The sequence below is a fragment of the Callionymus lyra genome, chromosome 2 (assembly GCF_982586985.1).
Source record: "Callionymus lyra chromosome 2, fCalLyr1.hap1.1, whole genome shotgun sequence".
In the NCBI taxonomy this organism is placed as follows: Eukaryota; Metazoa; Chordata; class Actinopteri; order Syngnathiformes; family Callionymidae; genus Callionymus; species Callionymus lyra.
In genome coordinates, this window is record NC_141819.1 from 15,941,884 (window position 1) to 15,965,298 (window position 23,415).

Sequence of the window (23,415 nt, forward strand, 5' to 3'; positions counted from 1 at the left end):
AAAACAATATTCAATAAAGTATATACTTTAGATAAAACTAAAAAAAGATAAAACTGAGAACACAACAGGAGTTCCAGAAAATCAAGTTAAAAACATGGTCATGATGAGAGACTTACTGCATCTTGGAGAGGAAGACTTCAACATTAGAAGCATGAGAGTGAGTCAGGAGAGTTGGAGTTTCACATTAGTTGCCCACTAAAAACCTGGAAAGCTTCAGAAAGCGCAAGATGGGAAATAGTGTTGGGTTTTTGTAATTTCCAATTAAATGGCAGTTTAAATGCATTGGTTGGAACATAGTTTGGACCCAACTGATCTAAAAAAAAAAGAGGAACATGAGTCCCTTAGGCACTAAGGGTTGCCTCTCAGACCAAAAAAAATGTATTGATGAGTCTTAATTGTCTGTGGGTGTGAGTGTGTCGTTGTCGATATGTGCCCTGCTGTGAACTGATGAGCCGTCCATGGTGCCCCCAGCCATATGTCCCCAGCATTGACTCCCCCTACTACCCCTTTTATCCCCCTTACATAGAAGTAACTGAATGAATTCCAGGTAACCACATTTCTTATAGCCACCCATATACATACTGAGGGTTTCAAGGTTACATAAATATTTTCACCGGGAGTCTGAGACGAAGCTATCTTGAATGGTTCTATTTTAAACATGTCGGTGATGATGATAAATTGGAGAAATGTCAGTGGCCTTTTTTGTCTCTTTTCCCGGTGGATCACTGAGTGCACTGCAAGTGTGTGTGTCGGTGTGTACGTGGGGAGGAGGGCTCTCTTCTTTTAGCTTTCAGGAAAGTGCAGACAGTAATGTTATTTGGCATTACACAACATCTGGTTCCTAAAATATTCTCCTGAGATCCACGTGTGTAGAGCTGTGTCATATGAACTATATTTGTGGTTTACATTGTCTATATTTTAACAATTGGAAGCTGAATTGTTAACAAAAAATATATATACTTCTAGAATAATTTTAGTAGTATTAGATATCTATCCACGGTACACAATAATGAGATGTCAGCAAAGTGTGGCCTGGGGGACATGTGTGACCTTTTCACCGTTTTGATATGGCCCTCAAGGAGATTCTACTATTAAAGTACTCAATGGTTGTGGTAACGTGTGCGTTTTTCCATTGATCGGATGCGTTCCAATTGAAGATTACATATACTCGGATCCAAAATAGTCCGTGAACTGCAATTGTGTTTCTTCCATAAAATGGCGCAGAAGAAGAATTGCTTTCTCAACGCAACCAAAGACAAGTAATGTTATATGGGATATATTCGCAGTGACACAAATTCAGAGAAAGATAATAGAACCGGGTGTGTACAAAGACGCAGACCAGAACGATGATCTTCAAAATCCATCCTCCTTGATCCAAAAGATCGGATTCAAACACAGTAGATTGAATCATTTCATTTTAAAAGACATGTTTATTCAAATCAGGCATTTAACTAATAACAATTTTCCATATTAAAGCCAAACTACCTAGGATTAAACATGTTTGTCTCAGGCTCCGCCCACTGTTAGAACATTATAAATGTATTGGTTTACAAAGCGAGAGAAAAGCTCTTGTCTGAAGCCACTGACTGATGGGCTTTCCGATCCTAGCTAACCACACCAACCATGACTCTTGTCTCATTCTTTTTGAACATGGCTCTTTTTGCCTTTAACCTTGTACAATTGCTAGTTAGTGAGCAGAAAATGGACAGGTTTCGAACAGGGAAAAGATCAGAGGATCAGACCAGATAGATCCGGAAAATGATGTCTCAACATGATCTGGAGTTTATAATTCACGTGTTTGTGTCTTGTCGTTTAGACTATTGTAACTGTTTATTTCTGTGTCTTAACAAGAAGGATCTGTTTTGCCTGCAGTTAATACAAAACTCTGCAGTGAGGATTTCAACCCGCTCTAGTAGGAGAACTCACATTCTCCGATCCTTAAAACTCTTCACTAGCTGCCAGTTTCTTTCAGGATCAATTTTAAAATTCTGGTTCTTACTTTCAGATCTATTCATGGTCAGACTCCTCCTGACATCAGTGATCTGATCCAGCCTTACACCCCAGCTCGGGCTCTGAGGTCTGTGGATCAGAATCTACTGATGGTTCCTGAACAAAAAATCCTTCCAGGCTGTTGCTTCTAAGCTTTGGAACGAATTTTCTCTCCATCTGTGTTTGATGATCTACTGACTCCTTCAAGAAACATCTTAAGACATTTCTATTTGTGCTTTTCCCTGATTTTCTGAGACTTATGAGTCTTGACCTTTTAAAGTATATATATTAACTGTGTATTTTTGATTGTTGAAGCGCTTTGTGACCCTGGTCTAGAAAGATCTTTACAAATAACAATTACTCACTGTCATACCAACCACACTGTTGTGGAAGATTCTTCTGCCAAAAAAAATGCAAAATTCTCATGGCCATCTAAAATGAGAACATATGAGAAAGAATACATCAAGTATAACTTTTCAGCCAATCAGTTAAAGTCAATGATTAGATATTTAAATGTAAGTAAAAGTAAATAACTACATTCTTAATGTTGATGTTTTTTTCATATACTTTGAAGCATTTGCTGTCTTATGCAAAAGGGGTCATATAGGGTTTGGGGGTTACGTTTTTACAATGTCTGATTTGAAGTTCTGTTCTAGAGGCTGACAGTGGCGCACACACTCTGTGGATACGTGTTAAGTAAAGAGAAGGATGAAAGTGGGTGAGGGAAATAAGTCAAAGTAAATAACGGCTCCTCTCTTGAATGAAAGGCAGTTATGCCTCCACAGTGCAGATCATTAACTAGCAGACACGATGCTGTTGCATAAGAAGCTTCTCACGAAGGTCATCACATCGGTGGGGTCTCTTTGAGAAAAGCTCTTTCATCAGGTGTTCTTTTTTCATTTTTTTTTCATCACTACTTTCACATCTATCCTTTCACTAATGTGTTTATTTAATTTCGAATTTTCAGCTATTTTACTTTTGTTCAATCTATTTTTTTTTTATCTAACTCAAAATTGATTCAATAGTTTTTACCTCCATTAAATAAATGTCATATATGTGTGTAGATGTTGTGATGGCTAGATTCTCTACTTCTCTTTCCTCTATAGTTAAAGAAAACACAGTCTTATTGATGACTATACGTTGTACCTTATACATTCTATATACATCAGCAAAACAAAGCACAGTCTCTACATCATTCAAGCTCTTTCAGTAGCACCAGAGGAACAGCTATGTAATGGCAGTATGAAACTTTAATAAACCCTAGAGGGTAAGTTGGTGATTGCTATTGCGTTTAAGTTCAATAATATTCTGGATCCCATAATAACGGCTGGAACAGCTGCACTGCTTATAGAGATTTCATTGGAAGAACAAATGTCTCAGAAGAATTCTGTTGAACCTATACAAGGCCTCAATGCTATCAAATATTCATTATCGTGGGTCTTTGGTACAGAAAAACTGTTTGTGTTCAGGTGAAACCAACTGATAACTGTACCTCTGAGATAACACAAGGGATACCACAAACACATTTGTTTCGCACCTTTGAGTCACCTTGACCCCGAGATAACACAAGGGATACCACAAACACATTTGTTTTCACACCTTTGGGTCACCTTGACCCTGAAATAACACAAGGGATACCACAAAGACATTTGTTTTCGCCCCTCCGGGTCACCTTGACCCTGAGATAACACAAGGGGTACCACAAAATCATTTGTTTTGCACCTCCGGGTCACTTTGACTCTGAGATAGCACAAGGGATACCACAAACACATTTGTTTTCGCACGTCCAGGTCACCTTGACCCTGAGATAACACAAGGGATACCACAAAGACATTCGTTTTCTCCCCTTTGGGTCACCTTGACCCCGAGATAACACAAGGGATACCACAAAGACATTTGTTTTCACACCTTTGGGTCACCTTGACCCTGAAATAACACAAGGGATACAACAAAGACATTTGTTTTCTCCCCTCCGGGTCACCTTGACCCTGAGATAACACAAGGGATACCACAAAATCATTTGTTTTGCACCTCCGGGTCACTTTGACTCTGAGATAGCACAAGGGATACCACAAACACATTTGTTTTCGCACGTCCAGGTCACCTTGACCCTGAGATAACACAAGGGATACCACAAACACATTTGTTTTCGCACGTCCAGGTCACCTTGACCCTGAGATAACACAAGGGATACCACAAAGAGATTAGTTTTCTCCCCTCCGGGTCACCTTCACCCTGAGTTAACACAAAGGATACCACAAAGACATTCCATTTCTCCCCTCCGGGTCACCTTGACCCTGAGATAACACAAGGGATACCACAAAGACATTTGTTTTCTACCCTCCAGATCACCTTGACCCTGAGATAACACAAGGGATACCACAAAGACATTTGTTTTCTCCCATTCGCGTCACCTTGACCCTGAGATAACACAAGGGATACCACAAACACATTCGTTTTCGCACATCCGGGTCACCTTGACCCTGAGATAACACAAGGGGTACCACAAACACATTTGTTTGAGAGCAGACAAGAGTTAAGAGGATATAAGTTAGTCGTGAGGATAGGAAAAGTGAAAAAGGATTATTCGAAATGACAAAACAATAATAATTTGTTTTACTTGTAATGTTTGAACACTAATGACCTGCATGAGTCTTTGAACATCTTCCTCCCTGATGTCTCTCAGGTAGTTTTTCTGCTCCATCCCTCACTTTTTTAACATGCACTCTCAGAACATTCCTTCAGACTCATCGTGCTGAATCATCCACTTTGAACACTGTCACAGGTTTTGGTGACTTTAATGGTTTCAGACAAAATGATTTTGTATCAGTTATGGGGAAGCGAGTTTGTTATTAATCGTTTTTGAAAGTTTTGAAAGTTCAATGCACTTTTCAGAAAGTGCTTGAATAGAAGACGCATTTGTATCAAACACACACAGACACAATTGTTATAGTACTATAACAACACATTTAGTCACCTTTAACCACTTTAATGTTAAACATTATATTCTTTATTTTATCGTTTTTTTATATGTATTAAGTTGAGCTTTTGTCCTTCAGGGCTACCGTAGTTGTCCTCAGCAGTATCACATGGAAAGTTTAAAACATTCATTCATCTAAAAAAGAGTAAAGCGCTGAATAAAGATTAACACAGATAACCTCCTCAATGAAGGTAATACATTAATGTTGATTTAAATTTATCAAAGCAGTTTGTAACTGCTTGTTTTATGATAGGATTAAAGAGAAAATGGAGGTGCCTAAATTATGACTTTATCCACCGTTAGCATTTATGCTAACTAGACGAGCTAGCTGGACTCAAAAGGTGTTATACTTATTATTTAATATTCTCAGGCCAAGAACAGCCTCTAAAATATGTAAGTAAACATCTAAATTAAACTTCTAAACTTCTAAAGTTCATTCTGAAATGCACAGGAGATGAAGAAAGATACAGTTTTGGACCAGTATAATTTATATTGTGTGTTTATTAGCTTAATCAGATGGTGACTCCATTTTCCAATTTACTATATATTTATTACTGAAAAAAAAAGCAGGACTGGACATCTATCTTTAAACATAAGGATTAAATTAAAATCTTGGTCAGCATTTCTCACGCTTTTTTTTTTGGCAATGGGACAAGGCTGCTGTCAAAGGTAGAAGATCTACACACTGTCTGAAAAAAACGTATTATTAAAACTATTATTTATAGAGGCAATTTAAAATGTTAAAATAATATTTCAAAATTAGATTCAGGGAATAAGTCTGCAGGGAAATTATACAATGTGCGCCGTGTAAAACACACGTTATCCAGCTGCCTTTTTGAAATACTTCTATATAATCAGCTTTTTTTTTAAGATCAGGAAATTGAATGTAATAAAAAAACTGGAGGATTTAATGTGATGATGTTGGCACCGCCGGCTGCTGTAAGACACGGAATATAAATTACTGTGAAGAATAGGCGTAAAAAGCCAGCAGCACTAGCACTGCCTTCCAGAGTTTTCATTCTATAATACTCACTTTACTCTGTTTCTCTTTAGGTCATTGATACCGAGGTGCGACTTATGTGTTTCAAGAGCACTAGTAGGATCGGTCAGACAATTATTGACAATTCTTAGGTTGTTTAAAACCAAACAAACACTGCCAAAGAGGTTTACTTGGACATTTTTGCCTCAATTCATTGAGCAGGAAGTGATTCCTGACACATTTTTGGCTTCACATCAGGGGGAGGATGAGGAGGAAATATAGCATTCGGTGATTCAGTTTAGTGAGGAGCAGGTGTGAGGGGGGGTGTCACTGTCAGGGGCTCTGCTTCACTCCATATTAGTGACACCCCAGACACAAACACAAATAGGCATGACGATGACATTTTGAGGCTGGTCTGTGCTATATATTTCATCTTTGGTCCAAACTGAACATGAACTAGGAACTAGTTTTAGTGAGGAGCTGTAAAAAGGAATTCTAAAACTTGTGTTGCTTTATTAGAGGGTATGGTTTGTATTGTGTAGTTCAAAGTGTAAACAAATATGAGCAGTATTTTTTGTCGTGAGTATCTTTTCCTCACTGTTGTTCATTGTTTTCTTACACTAATTTTCGTTAAGAAAAAGTATCAAAAGTGTTGGTCAAGGTCCTGGAAAGATTCATAAAGCAATATTAAACAAGTGTAGGTTCCTGGTGTTGGTTCCCTTAAATTTAATCTAAAATATAAAGTATTTAATACCCATTAATATAATTTGTGTGATGATACCTAAATCTAAAATGCTAAATTCACCCCAAACCTGGGATAAATAGATCATTTGTTACATATTTAATATGTATGTTTTTTTGTTGACATATAACAACAACCTCTGAAATTAAACTTCATCATTCAAACCATGATATAACCCAAAAGAAATGTGTTATCACGGTGCTGCAATCTTTGCTTTTGTTATTCTCTTATGAGCGAAGACATAAAGGAATTAGATATTGACTTATTACGATGCAGTAATCAAATCTTGAAGTAAGACACAAGAAATATAATCATCAAGCAACAAGTTCTTAATGAGCTTGAGACACAGGGAAGTAAATACTACTTTTTAGCTTTTGGTAACCACCTTTCACAAGTTATTATTATGTTTACTAGCTTGAATATTTAAAGTTGAACGTTTTCGGTTAAAATTTGGGTTTTACAAGTAAATCCCCTGCATTCAGTGGTTAGGCCTCGACATACAAACGTCTAGTTCGTGTCACTGTTTACTTCAATTACCTTGACGTGTGTACATATGTGAACTTGTTCATTTGGTTTCAAATGAGCATGTGTCAGTATAAGTGAGGTGTATCACACAGACTTCTCCACGAGCTCCTCACCTTCGTTATTCAATTATTGACGTCTGCTTAATTAACAGCCCACAGCGCTCTCAGCAATCTGCTGTATTTCATGCTGTTACCGAAGGCATTCCAATAGATCTCGTTTTCTGGAGCCGCCTCTCTTTGACTGCTCAATGTCCAACTAAGATTTATTCTAATGAATTTAATTAATTTAAACTTGTTACAGGAGCAGTTGAGTTAAACGAGATTGACTTTTGTCTCTTTCAACAAACCTTCCACGTCTTCGATGAACGTGGCCGAATTAGTCACAGTATCTTCATGTCAATTAAAGAATTAATTGTGTTCATTTGATCACGCAGCTCAACTTGTTTCTTTCCGCTCTTCTTCTCTCCTCAGCATTATGCTGAGATCGCAGGCGACAGTCCAACCATGCTGGAACTGGGCTCCTATTCCGTCAGCTCTCAGTCTCTGACCCGGGACCCCGATGCCTTGGCCTTACCCAGAGCAGCCGCGAGACAAGATGCGGGTCCGGTTTTTGGAATGGGTTCGACGTACGGGACCAGCACACCGCGACACAACCTCCTGCACCTGCCCGACGAGTGTGAGAGCTGGCAGAAGCACCGCGCCGGACTGGCCGGTGGCTCCAGACTTTGTACCGCGACCCAATATCTCCTGGAGCCGCAGAGCCTCTCGACCAGTCACGACACCCTCTACCTTCCGCACACGTCCGGCTACACTCCCCCGCCTCACCACAACCGCCTTGGCCTCTCTCTTGATGTGGCGTCGCCTTTCGATGTCGGAGGTGGGATGCCGGGGGTGGAAGGGGACATGGCGGTGAGTCCCAACGTGATGAAGCGACGTCGTGGAGGCCTGATTGAACAACGGGACATTGTGAAGGCGCATCAGGCACACAAGATCCACAGCACACCGCAGGCTCGCCGCAAAGAATGGGAGTGAGTGCTATCTTGTCGTTGTGTTGTTCATTTATAAGTTATTATTTTCTTCCTTTAAATTTCTTTTTTTTTTAATTCCTCTAAATACTTTTTATTGTGATGAAGATTTTCTAAAGGGTAGATTTATTCATCTTTTCCAACCCATAACGAACAATATGCATAAATATCTTTTCAATGACATTTAATCTTTTCTTGTCATAAAATATTCCTAGATATAGGTTTGCTATTCCATTGAAGATTTGGAAAATGCATTACATTCAGAATATATAATGTGAATATGAATGAAAAAATGTACCAGAGAATAACTGAAGGGGACAGAAAATACGTCCCAAGCTGCTGGAACCGACTGCATCCTCTTGTCCTCAGTCATCACCGGGATCTTGCCAGATTTCAATGTTCCTTTAGCTGCGGAGGATGTGATGACTTCTGCCATGTAGAGGCCGGATGTTCATTTGCAACCAAAAAAAAAAAGAACAAACGCCGTGAATATTCGCATGTTGATTGAAAATAAAAAATCTTATTATTTTATTTTATTTTATACACACTTTATTGAAATACAAACACAATAATAATTATAAAAATCAAATATAATTTTAAATTAAACTTTTTTTAATAAAACCAAATTGAGTTAATAGCGCTGCCAAACAGTTCAGCCAAAAAAATGTTGCGTATATATTTATACATAAATAAAGGTAACAGTTTCTGAGAAAGACTTTAGATACCTAACCATCAGTAATTGTGAAGGGAGTGCATGCTCTGCTGTGATTGGTCATAGTAGCCCAGGGATGACCAGCTGTCTGGACAAACAGATGGTTCACTGTTGGACGAAATTCAACGCGTGTCTCATGAATTTCAGTACGAGCTCCTCCTCCTCGGATTGAAAGTCTTACTTAGTTGCGTGATATGGGAAGAGGGGACGATGCATATGCCACATGTAATCATGTTTATATTTACCAACTTCCTGTCCTGCGGTGCTTTTGGAATTACCAGCTGCTTATAGCCGAGAACGACCCCCTCTGTTTTCCTGCCGAAGATGGGGCCTCACCTCTCGCAGCTTCGGCCCCCACTGCGTCGACCCCCACTCCTTCCTCGCCGCAGGTGAAGGATGCTGCGGCCCATGCTGCGATCTGCAACCAGCACTTGGAGCAAACAGTTGGTGATGATGAGGATGATGAGGATGATGAGGATGATGAGGATGATGAGGATCAGAGAGAGAGCTATCGAGTATATATACCACGTCGACCGAGGGGCTCTTTAAACCTGTGATTCTTTATGTGGGTGAATAATTATTCACTGGGCTGGATCCAAACCAGTTTTCTGGTCTGCCTGGTGAGATTAACCATAATTCTACCTGTCAGGTGTGAGCTTCTCCAGCGAGAGTGTATCACTACCAGAGACATATTCCTACTCTTCACGGAGCCCCCACTATATTTCCTTGTCGCGGTGGATAATGTCATGTGACACCGACAGATGAACTTAACTTCACCTGCTTTCGTTTTTTTATTCATAATTATTATTTCCCTGGGAATATTCTTGAAGTTCCCTTTCACATTTATGTGACATATTTAAAGCATTATTCTAAAAATGATGGTTCCATTTTCATTTTTAATTAAAAAAAACTAATTTGAAACATCTTTATAGTCCTTTAAAGGACCAGAGTTTTCATAGAGTCGATTTATCTTAACCACCCTTTGCATCCATTCATTTTGAACCCTAAATGTTTCCATTATTTGATTTTCTGGGACTCTTGTGTTTGTCTTATGTGTCTTGATCTTTTAAAGTATATATTTTAACTGTGTATTGTTTTTGATTGTTAAAGCGCTTTGCAGAAAGGCGCTCTAGAAATAAACATTATTTACCTACTTACTTATAAATTATAATAATGTTTGTTATTATACATTTTTTGTTTATCAATTGAAGTTTTACACAATTTAAATTCTCTATCCTGCACAGTGAAAGGTTTATCTGATGGGATGAATCTCCTTTTATGATTTATTTTAGCAGAAATTTAATTTTTATTTACAAAGAAAATCATCTTAGTGTCTTATAGATTCCCAGACCTATCTGCAAAATGGCCCTGGAGGTTTTATAGTTGAGGGCAACTCGATCGAGTGAAAATTAAATTGATCTAATATTGACAAACCATACATATTGCATATATATTATGTTTACAGAATTTCAACTCCCTTAGCCGAGGGGGCGAAAAGGAAGGCCAAACACATTTATAACATATTTAATACATAATAAATGAGGATGATTGTGATCATTTTAGTTTCACCCCGTAATATCCACTTACTCTTACTCTAAAATGATGCATCATTTAAAAGTTTGATCCTTTTAATTACAATAAGACGCGGTTTTACGTTGTCAAATAGCTCAAGAAACTGACCAGTCATCAGTTTGATACACGAGCATGTAGTCCTACATCATGTCACGACACTGATTTTACAGCTTTGATGCAATTCCAAGAGTACATGTACATGTATAGATTTTTTTTTTTACGATGACAATGTTTTCAATAGAGCATCTTCTCGACAAAAAGGTTGTGTCCAATCGTGTCAGGAAGAACAGGAACGATGTTATGTCGTGACAACATCCATCCATATGTGCGCACGTCTGCAGCGGTCAGAAGAGTTTGCAGTTATTTTGGGAGGTCGTCGATTAAATAACAGTCTTTAATGTTGGCATCGACATGAACTTAATGACAGTGATCAGGCTGGATCTTCTATTTACACTCTGACAGGATCATTTGTGCAGGGGGGGTGTTGGTTTAAGTGATCTGAGGTGAAGAGGATTTGGGTTCTGTTTGAGCTTCTGTTACAGTTTGTTCTTCATCTTCTTTGAATCACACACATTCATTACCTTTTACATACAATCACCTTCTGTTTTACCACCACTTACCACTCATCTTCACTCCCAGCCTGTTGTTTGTTCTTTTTTGCTTATTCATCAGAGCATGTTTTGAAACAACATTTCTACCTTGCAATAATACAAAGTCCAGGCCATCTGCATGACTACATTTTCCCATTTTTTACAATGCAAAAAGTTAAAAAGTATATCACTCATCAAGCCATTATTCTTGTAGCCTTTTGGAAAATATTTTCAAATGATTTTATTTCAAGTTGACCTTTTTTGAAAAATACCACTTTAAGTTCAACTAATTTGTTGATCTAGGTTTGTCTTAAATAGATGTTCATCTATTGTATCATCAGTATCTGTTTGTACAAAACTCTATTTTCATTTAAATATTTAAATTAGAAAAAGGATCTTATGCCCCACCCACCAAAAACACACGTTTTACTCAAGCATAAATCTTGTTTAGCATAACCACACCCACTCTGCTGTGATTGGTCAAACACCGAGGTTTGTCACCGTATGCCATCAATCCCGAAAGTCTACACCTTTAAGGGACTCGTTGTATAAACAAATGGGGCTTGATTACAGCTGGCTGGAGGAGGAGTGAAGCTATTATTACGTCATAATGTTCTCTTTTTCTACGACTTTTTCTAGAGATTACATTTTGTTTGCTATAACCACACCCACTCTGCTGTGATTGGTCAATTATCGAGGTTGTCACCACAAAAGTCTCCACCTCCAAGGGACTTGGTGTATAAACAAAGCGGGGCGTGATTACAACTGACTATTATGACGTCATAATGGGATCAGTTGCCCTTTAAACTGTTCAAGGCTGCCCTTTTAGAATGTAGCATCGAACCTTTACACCTTCTATCCATTCATTAAACTGCATGTGTATTTGTTCAGAGAGGAATTGATGTGCTCATTAGCAGGAGTTTAGCTGTGAATGGACCATTTCTCAAGAGTGTACGGTATGTTTGGCAATACTGGCAGAATGATTCATTAGTGGATTCAATTCTATAGACTTCTGTGATTAAGTGTTGTGACTGCTCTTGGGTTAATCTAAGTAAAGATAATGACTTTGATGCCTCCATCAACCGATATAGTCTTCAGGCTGGTTTATGCTTTAAGTCTCACGGCGATGCTCTCACAAACATGAAGGAAAACCGAAACACTTGCGTTGAAACTGTGGAGAGGCTTCATTTATAATAGTTTATTTCTTACAATAACTATCAAGGGTCTGACCTGCGGGTTAATGGATCTCATTTGTCGGGAAAAGACAATTACATACAAGCATTATTAATAAATAAATGCTTCAAAGCACTCTCATAGCTGAGGGTACGTAGAGATAAGCTGTAGCAGATAGTATAGCGGGTTTATTTTCTTCAATATCTTGTTGAGTTTAATGTCGGGTAAAAATAAATGTTAAATTGATTGTATATGATAATAAGAAGAACAACATCTCTTTTAAAAGTTTAATTCAAGAGCTATTCATTTTTAAGCTTTTTCTCCTTAAAAAAAATAAATAAATGTAAAGATAGCTACGCCATAGTTTTGACAAAAATGGTGCTTTTAGGAATTGCATGTTATTTTTCCTGTCTGTTAATGATAAACACAGGAGTTACTTATACTACAAAATACTGGTTGCCTGGGTTTATTTACAGATATTAAAGATAATTTCTATCTCTCTTTCACACGTTACATTTTCAATATCTGGCTGTTGTTAATATGTTCAAATGCGAACACACAATTCTATTTGGCAGCTTTATAACATGGTAAAAACACATAAATGACATGAATAAGCAAATATAGTTATGTGAGCCTTGGTTCTCTTTTTTTTGCGTTTAAATGATATAGATAGGACCAAGGTAATTCTATGAATTATCCAGTACATCAACGTTGCTCAAAACACAAAACAAAGACACAATTCATCGTGTTTCAAAGTTCACCAAATATTCTATCTTCTACTAAATCCTCATTTGCGTCGTTTAATCAACGACAGAATTCCTGATCGCTCTGTTCAAATGAAATCAGGCACTTGTGGTTGTATGAAGACAAAATACAGGGCAGGATTTTAAAGTAATGGCCTTGGGTGATGAATGCACAAGTCAATAAAAGGAAATTAATAATTAGCAAAACAGTATTACGCTTTTCTGGATCATTTCTGGAGAGCTTTGACTTTACCTAGGAGGACAGAATTAGTAGTTAAGATAATTGTATCTGTCTTGAAGTGTTTCTCCGTTTTTAACAATCTCTCATTCGCTCTGCTGGCACAGTTTTGCTGTATAAGCTTAAAAAATATACATGTAAGCATTGTGTCCTCATGTCTTTCAGTCCATAACACCATGGTCTTGCTGCTGCTGTCCCTCCGAACAAAAACCCCCCCACAAACGCACATATTTTCCAATTACCTGAAGACATGCTGAAGGATGTCAAATCAACTATTTGTGCAATACCTCACAAACGTGTGGAGTAAATCGTACAGGCCTGGATGGTTGTAGATTAGAGATGATCACAACAACACATCATTTCAGCCGTGTCAGGGTGTGTGATGGTGTGTGTCTCTGTGAAAGCGTTTGTCCAGTGTGTGGCTAGCGGACTGATTCTCATTTCTTCTGATCACAGTGTGATTGGAGCACACTTGCTGTGCCTCTGGCCATCCATAAAACATCCACCCAACTTTGTTGCTCATAGCCTTGGTGGGAAAATTGCCTGCCTTCAGTCCTGCCGAGCGCAGGCCTCATTAGCTTTCCAGCAGGACAAAGAGAAATAGATGTTTCACATGGTTACTAGTGAGTCTTGGAGTTTGCATGGAATGTGAATAGCCTCTGGAAAACAAATAGTAACGACCGTATTATGGATTATAGTGTTATAGCTTGCTATTACAAGATGTTGAGCTTTACTTACAGTAAAACAGGTATTTTTAAATCTGGTTAAAATGATTAATAACAACTCTACATACTCACCGTCAACCCAGTTTACTGTGTAATAAAAATTACAATTTATTTAATATTCTTTGATACTTTCGACAGAAACGTACACAACACTAAACCATAGACATTTCCATGATTCCATGACAATGTGTATCGACAATAATCATTTAAAAGAGATCATTATAAATGGTTGTTTGTCTCTGTGTGCCGTGAGATGGGCTTCAGCTTGTCTCCCGCCTCCTTCCTGAAGCAACAGTGTTACAGGCTCTCTCTGAATAAACAGTCAAGAATGAATGAGTTTATAAGCTGGCCTCACTGAAAGTTAAACAGCCCACAGAGATATTTTGCATTGTCTACCTGGCTTTTAAGGATTCCATTCCCTCATCAAAGTTCATGGATATTTTCTTCAATCTTTTCAGTATTACTGAAGGAGTTCAGGAGCATATTCATGTGAATGTTATTCATTTGAATGGCCAATAAGTGTCATTCTTTTAAAGCTCAAACGATATGAGATATGAATGTCTCTGTTTTGATTTTTTTCAAGTTTTTTTTCAAGCAGTAAGTCTCTTATCATGGCCATGTTTTGAACTTATTAATTAATAAAGTTCTCCCCCGTCTGAAATCTTAGCAAACGAGAGGTTACGAGAGCAAGGTCCAATATGACATAATAATGGCTTCACTCCTCCTCCAGCCAGATGTAATCACCCAAACTTTGTTTATCCAACGAGTCCCATGGAGGTGGAGACCTCTGGGATTGATGACACAAGGTGACAAACCTCAATGTTTGACCAATTACAGCAGAGTGGGTGTGGTTATGGTAAACAAAATTCCACCTCAAGAAAAATGAAGTTTCATCAGTGGGCGGGGCTTAAGCACATTTTCTTATGTCAATATTTCAATGAAAAGAGAGTTTTGTACAAACAGACACTGATGATACAATAGAGTCCAACATCTATTTAAGACACACTTACAGTGGATACAGAAAGTAATCAGACCCCTTTCAATTTGTTTCATTGCAGCCATACGATAAAATCATTTAAGTTCATTATTTTCATCATTAATGTTCACTGAGCACCACATCTTGACAGAAAAAAAAACAGAAATATAGATATTTTTGCAAATGTATTAAAAAAGGAAAACTGAAATATCACATGGTCTATCACAAGTATTCAGACCCTTTGCTGTGACTCTAATATTTAACTCATGTGTTGTTCATTTCTTCTGATCCTCCTTGAGGTGGTTCTACTTCTTCATTGGAGTCCACCTGTGTTCCATTAAACTGATTGGACTTGATTAGGAAACACACCTGTCTATATAAGACCTTACAGCTCACAATGCATGTCAGACCAAAAATAAGAATCATGAGGTCGAAGGAACTGCCCGAAGAGCTCAGAGACAGAATTGTGGCAAAGATCTGACCAAGGTTACGGAAACGCTTTTGTAGCACCATAATCCTTAAAGGGAAGAAGTTTGGGACGAGCAGAACTTCTCCTAGACCTGTCCGTCCGGGCAAACTGAACAATCGTGGGACGAGAAGAAAAGTTCCTGAAAGTCAACTATCACTGCAGCTCCTCCACCAATCGGAGCTTTATAGCAGAATGGCCAGACGGAAGCCTCTCCTCAGTGTATGAGAAATAAGATTCTCTGGTCCGATGAGACCAAGACCGAACTCTTTGGCCTCAATTCCAAGAGGAGAGACCTAAAAATGTCTGTCCATCAACCTTCACTATCCAACCTAACAGAACTGGAGAGGTTCTGCGAGGAACAATGGCAGATGGTCCCCAAATAAAAGTGTGAGAAACTGAATTGCGTAATTCCCAAGAAGACTCATGGCTATACTAGCTCAAAAAGGTGCTTCTACTCAATACTGAGCAAGGGGTCTGAATACTTATGACCAAGTGATATTTCAGTTATTTCTTTCTTTAATAAATTTGCAAAAATATCTACATTTTTTTTTTTCTGTAAAGTTGTGAGTGTTCATTATTGAGGAAAAAAATGAACTTAAATGATTTTGGCCAATGGCTGCAATGAAAGAGAGTGAAAAATCGAAAGGGGTCTGATTACTTTCTGAGAATCCCACCGTAAATCAAAACATTAGCTAAAATGTAATATTTACTTCATACATGCATTCATTTATTTTTAATCATTGTATTGACAGTTACTATTTTTTTCCTGCCATTGTGCATCTGCAAAAATATTCAGTTGATTTTTTTTTCAGATTATTTGAGGATCATTTGACTTGCTATTAAAAAGCCTCTTAAAAAGCTTGATTTATTTTCTATCAAATATATGAAATATTGAAATATCTTGCTGCATGAAGTGATTTTGCAGCTTGATTTGACAAACATTAAATCTTGTTATGAAGAGTCTTTCTCCAGCATGCAGCTCAGTGAAAACCTCAAAATGTGGTTTAATCAGCGTTGAGCGTTAATTCAGAAGCGACCACACTAGCAACTCCACCACTTAGTCCACCAGTGCTTTTATCCATGCAGGCATTGAAAAGAAGTGATCAATGCTTCAGGCAGACCAGTAATTGGACAGGATGTTGGATGATTAGACAAAAGACATGTTTTGCATACAAACATTTAGCCACGTTGGTTTTACTGGTGATCAACTGCTGCAGAGAACTGCCTCAGTCTCATTTGATTTCACTAGATTTGATCTAAAACCAGACTTTCTCCTCGAACACTCACTCCTAAGATGTTCTTCTATCGTTTTTTTAAACCTTAGGAATCCTCTCCTCCTGTCTGCCTTCACTCATTACTCTTCCTGTTGCACATACACACCGCGTGTGTTGGAAATGTCAAAGATGAATTATTAATGCTGACTTGGTGAAAAGACGTTTTTATGAGCGCAAAACTATCGACTAATGTTAGACTACTATAACAGAATGCTAACACGCAAGTGAACTTGAGAAAAAATAAACAGCATCACTACAAGTTTTTGAGATGTTAAAAGGTTGTATTAATCCAAGCTTCAGTAATTATGATGTCAAATACAAATACAAAGGTGACCATATAATTTTTTGGGTTTCTATGCGGGAGGAGGTTTTGTACGTAAATGCAAATATGTCTACAGACACTTGGCAACTTGGCAATGAAATTTCACTCAACATAAGGCAGAGATGTGTGTTAAAACACTACTTTCAATACAATAATGGTGGTCATTGGTCTCAGGTTCTCCGAGTGTTAGGGTTCCCTAATGTGCTGCCAATACCACGACAGACACATACAGTTATATATTCAGTATTTGATTGTCAAAAATGGCAGAACCTCATAAGAAAATAGAAATAAACCATGTAAAAAAAATGTACACAGCGTACTGCATTTCCTATCACATCACTTAACAGTTCGTAAAACCGAACTATTCAGTAAGTTATTATACATATAAGTAATTATAATTGATATGTTTAATAAGTGAGACCGATTATGTAAAGCAACACTTTTTAAGACACTTGTAAATTAAAGCTAAATGTGTCCTTATTGACGAAAAGCAGTATTTATTAACAGCTTAACAGTTCTATTTATATCTATTTATTTATTTACATTTAATTCTACATAATGCACTAGACACAGGCTTTCTGTTGATATCACAAAGTTCGGTTAGTTTAAAAAGAAAACAACTAACAAATGATAAAAAAAAAACTAAAAAAAAACGTATGTTTGAACTTGTGAGTCACAAAAAATCTCTTAAATCTAAGACGTTTTTTGAGCTGCACTAGTGCTTAAACCGTTTTTCTAACTCTGCCCCCAACTGTTGCTTAAAGAATAGAAAACATGCAAACTTTTTGTAAAATAGAACCTGTACCTTTTTTAATTGTTTTTTAGAAGTGGTTCCTTTGGTAACAGATTTTGTTTCTGTTATGTTCTACAAGTATTATTTTGAGGCAGACTTTGTGTTACATACCATCAAGAGTTATTTTGAGCGTGCTGTGAATCATTGATAAATACATGAAGATACTTTTAGACTCATCAGGGAAAGTGACATTAAAATGTGAGCTTCTTTTTGCTTACTAGAACTATGTCAGAACCAGTTCAGTAGCAGTATAGTATAATATATTGTTACCCTTCTATTTGTCTGACAAATGAAACTGAGATACTTGGATCTGTAATTAAAGGCATTATTTAAGAAGACACTTAACTATGACAATGAGAATGACGTCTGGCCGACATTTAAACTACGGTGCAACATACAACATTACAGCTATAGATGAAGTGAAAATGCATGTTTCAACCTCGTTTTCTTTCACATTGATTGACAACAAGAGTCTTCGATAATTATCTTTTATTGATTCTCTCGCAAATCTGTGAAGTTAATCAAACGGTTCTTCAATTACAGTCATGTAACGATTTGTACTCTCCAACAACACTTTAGCCAACTTTTCAAACTTCTTTATTTGTCATCGTCTCGCTAGTTTTCCAGATTTTACATCATTTTAAATAATACAATGTTATATATTGTCCATCCTTTAACAGAGTCTTGTACATTGTTATTAAATCCCTGTGGGTTTTACCTTTAAGCTTTTTTAAATTCCCTTGTGATCAACATAAAGGCATAGATGTAATTTCCCCCTTATTTATTTTTCTTCTTTAAGAAATGAATTGACACAAGACAGTAGGTTCAATCAAGGTCACTCCACAGTCAGCTCTGCTCGGATGTGTAAAACGAAAGCACTTGAGAGCGAAGGTATAATTGAGAAATGCATCCTTGATTCATTCCCATGCGTGATGGTTTGCGAGAGCTCGATTTGCCAACTCAATCGTGACTAAATGGAAATGTTGCTGATTGATTTCTTCCTGGTTCTGTTCTGGTTTGGTCCATTCGTTATCTCGTCCTACAGTCTTCAGCATTAAAGACCTCGTATCGTTTTGAAGTATTATGAATATAGAAATGAATTTCTCATCACGGTTTCAAGATTTAGTGCTTAGTATTATGCTTACGATGTGCTGCTGTTTGCTTCATATGGCTCCTGAAAAAGCAAGACAGATCCTTTAGAAGGTGGTAAAATACCTCGCCCCAAATTGGTATTAAGATCTTCCTTATGGTGAAGTCAGTATGTCTGGATAGAATTAACTGAGCCTCAAATGGTACCTGTGTAAATGGGGGCGGCATAGTTCAGATGGTGGAGTGGTTTGCTAAGAAGTTACATGTTTTCCTGCTGATGCACCGTAGCCTCCCCCTTTCATGTGCGTAAAGGGATGACTTTAAAAGCAGGTTTTATTGCTGAACAGAAAGTGCTATACAAGTAATTGATCATTTATAGTACGATACTGGTGTCAAATCTGTTGTCATGGTAAAAACCTCATAACTTTGGTGTCTTCTTCAGCAATGATGTCAGAGGAACCCTGAAATCTATAAGAAGAAGAAGGAGGGTTTTTATTACTAGCAACTGTCACTGGCTTCTTCTGAAGAGATCGTGTGGCAGATGCTGTAGCAGGGGGGCGTCAACACACGAAACGTTTATTCAGATGTAATTATTTGATTTCAAAAGTTCATGTTATTTCACGCATTTATGAATACATTTATTTTTTGTATTTAAAAAAACATATTTTTGTTTTATTTGTTTAACTAAAAATATAAATATATGTCGTTCTCCAACCTTTTTCATGTTGCCATTTTTTTTCATTAATATAAAAAGGCACAACCTGCAAAAACCTTTTAGTGCATTAATACAATTGTCACCGTAACACTGAGTCAGCAAGAGCCCCGACTGGTTTCTTTACGACAAGATATAGAGTTTTAGATTCTCTCTTTTTCGCTGCTTTTTTTTAGGAAACTTGACCAGAATAGTTTCTTAACATGTCAAGGGTCAGATGTTTATGACTTAAGAGAAAATCCATTTTTAGTTTTTTTCAAAATAAAACATATTTGAGACAGTAATAATGGACACAACAGAATTTTAATAATTTCTTCTCTAATAATCTCTACGGCCCGGTATCATTGTTTATTCAAGACAAAAGTTTAGAAATGTTTGAGGTGTGTGTTATAAGCAAAATGCATGAAAAGATTTAAAAATAATTTAACTGTATTTCTGAATTCACTCTAAACCTGGAGGTTTTAACCAGGAAGTGATTCAACACACTTCTCTGGCAAGATGCCATCTACATATAAATAACAGTCACACAATCTTTTGCTTGACGTTGAAGTCGTGGGCTGAAACAAATGATTTACACAACTGTCTTGTATGATTCTGGTTAATGTCTTGTCGTTAATCTATCTTAATTGTTCTTGTGTTTTTTCTACTTCCCGAACATTCCCATCAAATTAATTTCCCCTTTTACTGTTATTGTAAGATGTCATTGATAATCTATGTTACTTATCTTTCACATCAGCATCTTCACCTACCTTTCTACTTTGAGCCAAGCATGTCACGGCCACAGAAAACGACGTATGTTGGATTTTAGTTTGACACATATAAGCTGATCAGGACCCACCGCTTTTTTAAATAGAGCAGATTAAATCATTTTCACTATCCCTCAAATATAAGATCTATTCCATTTGTTTTTCTTTGTTCAAATGTCCTTTCAAACAAGAATTTACAAGTGTATTATTTAATACGAGATTTACAGAATTGTGATTCTAATCAATCAAAATATGCAATGCTAACGCTAGCCCTCATCATCAAGCAAGTATATCATTCAGAGAAAGAAAATACCTGTAATAACTGTACAGTTTCTCTGTTCTTATGTTAGGTTGTTCCTACAATAGTTTGAGTGATGTGTTCAGTAAAGCATTATGGGGTGGACATGTAAAAGCTAGGTAAAAAGTCAGGTATAAATCACAACATTTAGGTAATAAATTGTACTTCGGTTCATAAATGGAGACAACATTTATTTTAAGTATAAAGTACTTTATAGATCATGAATTTTGGAAGTATTCTTCTCACATGACACCCATAAATTATGACATGACACACATAAGGAATATCTTATGTTATATTAGTATATACACACATGAAATGCTCACATGATGTTAATAAATCATCATATGTATAACAAGTATATTGGTTAGATAATGGATCACTAGACATAGAGATATACAGTAGACAGTATTCTAGTACATTAATAATTACACAAAACACAAAAACATCTATCCTGTGTTTACAACACTGGCAATATTGATATTGATTCTTAAATAATAAGAATCCTACTTATCTCCTGCTCCTTTTCAAACTCAATGAATATCTTGTCTGATCACCTGAAACTGTAGGTAAGTTGTTACAGTGGAAAATAGCATTAAGTTAAATAAATAAATGTATTAGGGGGAGAGATATAGTTTTACAGTAACATTTCTAGAATTTACATAGAAACAAAGATGATAATCCCACCATTTAGAGTTTCATCCTTTTTTACGACATATTTATAATTTATTAATACATATCCAAGTTCATTTTACAAGAGCCAGAAAACAGTTGGGACGCGAACAATTCCATAGAAAAATGTATTTTCCTTCTTATTGGAGAACCAAGTTGAGGTGACTTGGTCCACAAGAAAATAACCATCAAGGACTCATATCTCAGTGATTTATATACAACTTTTCTGTATTTTGTTAAAGCCAGGAACAGAGGCTTAGCAATGGATTTATTTATACTATTGAAGTTCCATCTTATCCATCACAGAACTACTCCTCCATGGCGTTGACATTAGCTCAATTGTCCCTCTTACTCAAAGCTCAAAACCCCTCCATCTTTGCCTCATCCTACTGCTTCTATTCAGCATATGAAATGAAGGGCTTTTATCTTTCAGACCCAGCAACAAGTGCACTAGTCCATGATACTCCAGCTACCATTTACCAAGTGTTTTTCTGTCTACGCCATGTATTTGTTAAATCCCTCTTTCCTACTACCTTTTTTTAGAAGGTGGTATAACAGCAAGCGTTTTCACTGGAGGGCTGTAGTTAAAATATGAGGTGGCCTATTTCTCCGTGATACAGGTGTTCACTTGACTGACCCCATTCTTTTCACCTCGTACAATTGAAAACTGCAGACTCAACTGGTAGTATCATGCATCTTGTGGCCCCTGGCCTGCTTACTGACGTCGCAGGTGTCTCCTGAGGGAATAATGTTTGAGGTATTACCTCTGATTAAACACGTGAGCAGCCTGGTGACGCAAATCTTTCTACCAGAAGAAGAGTTTGTGCGAGAAATTGGCGTCTCTGCTCCCTATTATCTGTATCATTTGTGTGGAACACACTTTGAAAAGATACTGGACCAAGTCGATGCAGAATATTTATTCAGTACATCGCGGGGGAGCCACTGATTTCTATGATAAACACCATATTGTGCTCCAGCCTCATGATGTGACAGGAAGCCATTAGGAACAGGAAGCAGTTTGACACATGTGTGTACCAAGATATATAAAACTGCTCTAATGGTGTTTGCCTAGTAAGGTGACACATTTAGACCATCTAAAGTTAAACATAAGGAAAACAATTCAACGTTGTTAGAGAAGAAAAAAAAAGAGAATTCAACTTGGAAGTTATGATCTAGATCAGCACTGGTTCGGTTGTTAAATTAGTTAATGTTCAGATTTTGTTCTTTTTATGGATTTACTGTTAAATTGTTTAAAGGGAAGTGTTGTTTATTTTATTTCACATCTTCATGTTCTACGACACACAACGATCTGTAACATTTAAAAAAAATGTTTTACAATTTCTTCCAGGACTGTAGTTTTTAGTCATTTAAAGGTGCAATACTTTCACCCATAAGGTTGTAAGAGAACACTAGGATATGTTTTGAAATAAAAATGAATACAATCATTTGAGATGAATGAAATACACTGAAATTAGGTAAATTAAATAAAAGCATGTAGCCAGTTATTGACTGGTTATTGACCTTTGGTGACCTTCACAAATAGGCTTCACCTTGACTGCTTTGAGAGAATAATGAGAAGGGAGCGGAAAAAAAAGTGAAATCATTGTGGAAACTACTTTAGACTACTCTTGTCCAAGTGCAAAACCATGTCCATAAATAATAATGACCTTGTTTTCACGCATTTGTTTTATTTATATACAGTCAAATAGAACCACTTGCTGGTGTCATACACTTGAATTAGAGTCTTAACTCCGGGTTGAAATGCAGGGCAAACAAGCTGAAGACATTCTTCAAGTAAGTATGTGTTATGAGAGATATTCATCATACCAATTCCCTGCACAACCAGAGGGAGCTCAGACACAGCTGCCTGACTTATGTGCCTTCAGGAGGATATGGCTTGGATAAATGAGAGGAAGGTGCTTGCTAAGCAAACACAGTCGTCATTAATATGAGACGTGACAGCACAGAGGCGTTTGGACGGATTCTTTACTCCCCCTACTGGAATCAAGGAGAACTAAACCACAACAGGTTTCAGCTGTTTGAGTTTAGACATATCTGCCAGCTGCAGCCAA

General features: G+C 37.1%; 1 protein-coding gene across 1 annotated transcript in view; it reads left to right on the forward strand.

Annotated features, from left to right (window-relative positions):
• Positions 1-5,135: 5,135 nt before the first annotated feature.
• The window catches only part of cacna1ea (calcium channel, voltage-dependent, R type, alpha 1E subunit a), a 75,133-nt gene continuing 56,853 nt past the window's right edge, over positions 5,136-23,415 (forward strand). The window contains exons 1-2 of the mRNA XM_087783696.1: positions 5,136-5,160; positions 7,686-8,242. Coding sequence (XP_087639822.1) covers positions 5,155-5,160; positions 7,686-8,242 — 563 coding nt within the window. The 5' untranslated portion in view covers positions 5,136-5,154. The remainder of the gene's footprint in view (positions 5,161-7,685; positions 8,243-23,415) is intronic.